General features: G+C 40.2%; 1 protein-coding gene across 3 annotated transcripts; it reads left to right on the top strand.

Moving 5' to 3' along the window:
- The first annotated feature begins 362 nt into the window (after positions 1-362).
- On the top strand, positions 363-5837 carry Scg2 (secretogranin II). 3 transcript variants are annotated; one of them, XM_032901441.1, is made up of 3 exons: positions 363-565; positions 3484-4450; positions 4571-5837. In XM_032901441.1, exons 2-3 carry the CDS (start codon positions 3498-3500, stop codon positions 5355-5357), a joined length of 1740 nt encoding a protein of 579 aa, XP_032757332.1. In that variant the 5' UTR covers positions 363-565; positions 3484-3497; the 3' UTR covers positions 5358-5837. The 3 variants fall into 3 exon arrangements, with proteins under 3 accessions (XP_032757332.1, XP_032757330.1, XP_032757331.1); XM_032901439.1 differs by having other exon boundaries at positions 3484-5837; XM_032901440.1 differs by having other exon boundaries at positions 447-698; positions 3484-5837.
- Positions 5838-6632: the final 795 nt, after the last annotated feature.

The raw sequence follows: 6632 nt of genomic DNA, 5'->3' as shown, positions 1-6632 counted from the left end.
ATGAAATACAATCTTTCATATTTGCAAATATTCTGCTCATTGTGGCTGCACCAGGAAATGAGGACGCATTTCTTTATGGGAACAAATAGAAAGATAGTCATTATCTGTAAAACTCTTATAACAATGACATGGCAGCAATCGCAAGAAACCCTTCTAAACAAGGCGTGAAAACGCAGGCGAGATGTCCTTGCAATTAGTCATGTCTGACAGATTTCTTTCTTTCTAAGGGAATTTGTGCTGGATATTTTATTTTGAGCCTCGGAAATTCTGATAAAAGAAGGGGAAAAAAAAAGTAAGCTGTAGTTTTTGCTACATAAGACAGGTGGCGTAAGCATGCAATGCTTTAAAAAAAAATATCTAAAGTGATTGTTTTCTCTCGGATTCTTTGAAAAAGCTCGCCTGCGCTGGGGTTTGAGGCTGAGCCGGTGACGTCAGCGAGGAATGCGGAGTCAGGCGCCCAGGCTCGCTATAAGCCGAGGAGCTGTCCGGTGCTGAAACGGCCCGAGCCCTCACTCGGCGGCAGAGAGGAGCATGCTTGGAGCCTTCCACACAATATAAGACAGAGGTAAGACTGCTTTCTCTTCTATTTACTAGAAAGTTCTCAATTGCGTATCTCTTCCTGTTTTCCCAGATGAGAGGAAAAAGATCGTTGGCAAGCTTATATTGATAGACTAACCGGACAACCTGCTGCTTTTCAGGCAAGGATACTCTACATGTGTGCATAAATGAGGGATGTTGTCATTTACAGGTCTTGTCAGAGACATTAACTATAATGTTATTGAGCAAAACTGTATGCAAGGACCTCTCCTTGCATAGTTGCAAAGTTGAGGATTTTAATGTCAACGTGCCGATTAATGTAAAGTTAACCGAACCTTATGTTTTGATTCTTTTCCTACCGTGTTGATTTTTCTCTCTCATGAGTTATAGAGCCAAAAATATAATTTATGTGCTTAATAATCCTAACAGTCAGTTTACAAGGATTCAAATGCCATTAATCATGTGAGTCACAGAGGCAAAAATTTAGATTTGTTTTTTTCTTTGATATTCACCTTATGGGAACTCTGAATTAATTATTAATTATTTTACGAACTGGTATATTCCAGAAAGGCTTATGTTATTATGTGCTGAGTTTAGTCTTGAGAAAGCAGCTTAGAATAATTTTGAACATTGATTTTTTTTCCTTTTCAAAGGTGAACTATTTCTTTGTGGGAAAGGTTTATGTTACTGTGAATGACAGAGAAATGATAACTTTGAATCCAGGGAAGAAAACATGTAGATGCATATAGACTGTGGTTGTAATTTTTGTGCGTTGGTTGGAAAAGCTGATGTGTTACTTGCTGAAGAGGTTGATTGAAACAAATTTATTTCTGTTTATCCTAACTAGGTAGGTTGTGTGTTGATGGTTCAGCGTCAATGTTTCATCTGATTTCATAGGAAAGGCGTTTTTACTGTAAGGGGCATTGGTAATAGCTGTCTGAGGAGACACAGTGTTCCTGCCATTTAGACTTCAGAAAATTAAATTTCAGTCAAACACGGTGTAAAATGTTAGAACTATTAAAGCCATGTCCACTGCTTGCAAGGGAAGCTCCTGGGGGAAGTGAAGTCCTTTGAGTGTTAGAAGCAAGAACGGTGTCATCTGAAGTAAACCAGAGTCAATGACGAGATGGCCATGCCTGCCAGGCTGTGATTCAAACTGCAATGAGCAGTCTTTCTTAATTCTACAAAAAAAAAAAAAAAAAAACTCCCTCCAAAGTAGTGGCTTCACAGATAATCATGTAATCCACATGTTAAGATGTGTTAAGAATATGTCAAGATAATGATCTTAAAGCAAATACACTTAGTATGGTTTTCAAGATAACATGTAACCTGACAGTGGTGAAACCTGATTGCCAGAGCTAAATCAATCCTGAAATAATATGAAATATTATATATATTATATATACATATACATATGTTGATGTACATATATATATAACCTTTATTGAAACTTAATTATATCACTCGCAAGTTTATGAATACAGTTTCTTGAAGTAAGCATTTGTTTATCTTGAAAACATTCTGTGTATGCTTAAATAACCCACTTGGTGGTCATTTTGATCAGCCTATATATGTATGCATGCAAAGGAAGTTTCTATGCCTGCAACCTATCGACAGCTCGAAAAAAATCATAACATTATCAGCAAGATCTGTTAAGCAAAATGTTGACATTTAATCTAACAGGAAATTATTTTCTCATAACTTTGCTTATTTGTCACCAAACCATGTTGCATTGAAGGCATGAATAAACGTATACATTTATTTATGTGCATTTGGTTACAGAAGAATTTGCAAGGACTTAAATAGCTTCTTCAGTTTTTAGCAACGCCCAGCAGGAAACATACAAGTGATTCCTCTTACTAATCCATCTGTGAGATTTTAAAAATATTGAAGAAAAAAAATGAATGAAGGTTTTTTTTCTTTTCTTTCTTCCTTTTTTTTTAAGTAGGAAGAATTCAACAAATCGTCTGTGTTTATCTAAATTGGGAGTTACATAGTGGTTATTTTCAGATTTTCTAACAGTGTGTGTGAGTCACTTAAGATTTCACAGGTCCCTATAAAAATAGACAGAGACATGAGACAAACTGAATCTGAACACTCAAAAGCTTAGAAATAGACTAGTTAAGTAAACTTATGTTCTCTCTGTAGCATCTGTTTGTTTACTCTACACTAGAGGAAGGATGAAAAATATAACCATAATTGCATTTGCAAGTCAGCCATAATACAATTATTTGAAGATTGGCACATAGAAAAATTTAAAAGTGTAGGTTATTAATTTCCCAGGTTTCCACAAAAAGCTTTCTTGGTTTAGCATACTAGCTGAGACCTGAGAGGACCCAGGTTCTGGGGATTAGTAGCTAACTGCTGGATTTATCATTTACTGAGTTGACCAGGACTCAGTGTTACTGCCACTAATATGTTATATTGCATCACCATACATAGCTGTTGCATTTCTACAACAAAATTGGGTGTCTAACTCAGAGAATAAATCAAATGGGTCATTATTTTGACACAATCTTATGGGATAACTATATGTATATGTACATGTGTTATGGTAAATTATTTTCAAATCGATTTTAATAGAATGCTAGTTGAAGAAATTGCAATACATTAGAAGTTTTGTTTTGTTGAAAAGAAACATGATAAAAATCAAGCTGCTAGTTTGTAAATGAAAGACACAAAATTTCAGAAGCTCCCTGTCAGTGTTTTTCTTCAAGAGACTGTCAGACAAGCTTGATGCAAATGAGTAATGATTTTCCTATAGATTTCATTGGTTAGTTTGTGAAGATCATATAGGAAATATTAATTAACTTTAAATAGTTCTCCTATGTGTAATATGAAATTATTTCTTCTCTATTCTCCATTGTGGTTTGTGTTTTTCTTTTCTTCCCATTGTGACTTCTGGCTTGTATCCTTTGTGATCATTCGTATTTTCTATGTTTTCAGGAAAATTTTAAGACATGGCTGAATCGAAGGCTTACCGATTTGGAGCAGTTCTGCTTCTTATCCACTTAATTTTCCTTGTCCCTGGAACCGAAGCAGCTTCCTTCCAGCGAAACCAGCTGCTTCAGAAAGAACCAGACCTCAGATTGGAGAATGTCCAGAAGTTTCCTAGTCCAGAAATGATCAGGGCTTTGGAGTACATAGAAAAGCTCAGGCAGCAGGCCCACAGAGAAGAAAGCAGCCCAGACTACAATCCCTACCAAGGCCTCTCTGTTCCCCTTCAGCTCAAAGAAAACGGAGAAGAAAGTCACTTGGCAGAGAGCTCAAGGGATGTCCTGAGTGAAGACGAGTGGATGCGGATAATACTTGAGGCTTTGAGGCAGGCTGAAAACGAGCCGCCATCCGCCCTCAAGGAGAACAAGCCCTATGCCTTGAATCTGGAGAAGAACTTCCCTGTGGACACGCCTGATGACTATGAGACTCAACAATGGCCCGAGAGGAAACTCAAGCACATGCGGTTCCCTCTCATGTATGAAGAGAATTCCAGAGAAAACCCCTTCAAACGCACAAACGAAATAGTAGAAGAACAGTACACACCCCAAAGTCTCGCTACCCTGGAGTCTGTGTTCCAAGAGCTTGGGAAACTGACAGGGCCAAGCAACCAGAAGCGTGAGAGGGTTGACGAGGAACAGAAGCTCTACACGGATGATGAAGATGACGTGTACAAGACCAACAACATTGCCTATGAAGATGTGGTCGGGGGAGAAGACTGGAGTCCCATGGAGGAGAAAATAGAGACTCAAACCCAGGAAGAGGTGAGAGACAGCAAAGAGAACACAGAAAAAAATGAACAAATCAATGAAGAGATGAAACGTTCAGGGCAGTTGGGGCTCCCAGATGAAGGTAACCGGAAAGAGAGTAAAGACCAACTCTCAGAGGACACCTCCAAAGTCATCGCCTACTTGAGAAGGTTAGTGAATGCTGTGGGCAGTGGGAGGTCCCAGAGTGGGCAAAACGGGGACAGGGCAGCCAGGCTTCCTGAGAGGCCCCTTGATTCTCAGTCTATTTATCAGCTGATTGAAATCTCCAGGAATTTGCAGATACCCCCTGAAGACTTAATTGAGATGCTCAAAGCTGGAGAGAAACCAAATGGGTTGGTGGAGCCCGAGCAGGATCTGGAGCTTGCTGTTGACCTGGATGACATCCCGGAGGCTGACATAGACCGCCCAGACATGTTTCAAAGTAAGATGCTCTCCAAGGGTGGGTATCCCAAGGCACCTGGTCGCGGTATGATGGAGGCCTTGCCAGATGGCCTCAGTGTTGAAGACATTTTAAATGTTTTAGGGATGGAGAATGTAGCAAATCAGAAGTCCCCATATCTCCCCAACCAATATAGCCGAGACAAGGCTCTGCTGAGGCTTCCTTATGGTCCTGGGAAATCTAGAGCCAACCAGATTCCCAAAGTAGCCTGGATCCCAGACGTTGAAAGCAGACAAGCCCCCTATGACAGTCTGAATGATAAGGACCAGGAATTGGGAGAGTACTTAGCCAGGATGCTAGTTAAGTACCCTGAGCTCATGAATAGCAACCAGCTGAAGAGAGTGCCCAGCCCAGGCTCCTCAGAAGATGACCTCCAAGAAGAAGAGCAGCTCGAGCAGGCCATCAAGGAGCATCTGGGACAAGGAAGCTCCCAGGAAATGGAGAAACTGGCCAAGGTGAGCAAAAGGATCCCTGCAGGATCCCTGAAGAATGAGGATACCCCAAACAGACAGTACCTGGATGAAGATATGCTCCTGAAAGTGCTGGAGTATCTCAATCAAGAACAGGCAGAGCAGGGAAGGGAGCATCTTGCCAAACGGGCCATGGAAAACATGTAAACAGCTTTAACGCCCAATTTCCCTTCTTTTCCCCAAGTGAACCCCCTCCCTTTCTCTTAAGTGTGTTGATCTCTATCCTGTTAACACTGTAATATCTTTAAGTGATGTACAGGCAGATGACTCCAGATCGTTTTGGGGATCTGCTTTACTTATTCTGAGCTGTTATGTTGTGTATGGATGTGTGTAAATGTTATGACTCTCAGATTTAAAAAAAATATGTCCTTTATTCAAGAAAGATATCTATGATAGTGTTGACTAATGTATCTAATGGTCATGGTATTGACAATGCTCACATATGATGAAGAGTATTCTATAATTATCTTGGAAGTTTTTAACATTTATTGAATTATTTTGTTACTGTCTGTAGTGTTTTGTGGAGTTCTGGAGCAAAATCAATAAAGCATTATAAATATATAGTTTTACTTATAAGGCCTTTTCTATCGTGTGTTTTATTGTTGGTTAATAAATGTTATTTCTGGATACTTTTGGACGTTTATTCTGGAAACCAGAGACAAGTGGTATAGATCAAGCAGCATGGAGGCAGAGGAGAAATTATTATTGTCCACAGGCAATCCAGGTAAGAAATGAGTCCATATGTGAACATATTTTCTGCCTACAGGATGCCGTGAACATTCTCCAAAAACCTTATGTCTATTCATGTTTTCCACATACCCCATTAACAAAATAAGACTTTGGGTACAATTCTTACACTTTATATCCATTTATATAAATAAAAGGCATTAAACTTTCCACACACATCACAATATTAAAATGAACGAAAAGAGGGAAGAGAGGAAAAAGGAGAGGAAGGGAGGGGGGAACAGGATAGGAGAGAAGGAAAGAACGAAGATGAGGAGGGAGGGGAAGGAGGAAGGGAGGTAGGAAGGGGGGAAGATAGAGTGGGGGACTAAGAGAAGAAGGAAGGGAGAGAGGGAGGGAGGGAGGAAGGAAAAATGGTTGCTGGGTAGACAGTAATCAGAAAGGACTTCAGATTTGGAGGCTGCACACTCTCAGGTCACAGGAATTCCCCAAAGAAAATGCCTATTGCAGATGAGCGAACTATCACAGGCAAGGTGAGAACTGCCTGGGACACACCATGCCTGGGACACACCATATATTCTCTGTCTCCTGCTTTGGTGCATCAGGCCATGGCACACGTGTTGTAATGAACATCACCACAGAGCATGGCGTCAGCATGCTGAGGTATCAATGCCAAATAATAGTAGCCAAAACAGCAAAACCAGCTAGGTGGGCAACGAAACAGTATAAACTAAC

This window comes from Rattus rattus, chromosome 4 (genome assembly GCF_011064425.1).
Source record: "Rattus rattus isolate New Zealand chromosome 4, Rrattus_CSIRO_v1, whole genome shotgun sequence".
In the NCBI taxonomy this organism is placed as follows: Eukaryota; Metazoa; Chordata; class Mammalia; order Rodentia; family Muridae; genus Rattus; species Rattus rattus.
The sequence above is the reverse complement of the archived record's forward strand: the minus strand, read 5'-3'. Positions and strand labels throughout refer to the sequence as shown.

Coding starts and splice junctions, on each gene's coding strand:
- Scg2 (XM_032901439.1), top strand. CDS start 3,498: ATGGCTGAATCGAAGGCTTACCGATTTGGAGCAGTTCTGCTTCTTATC.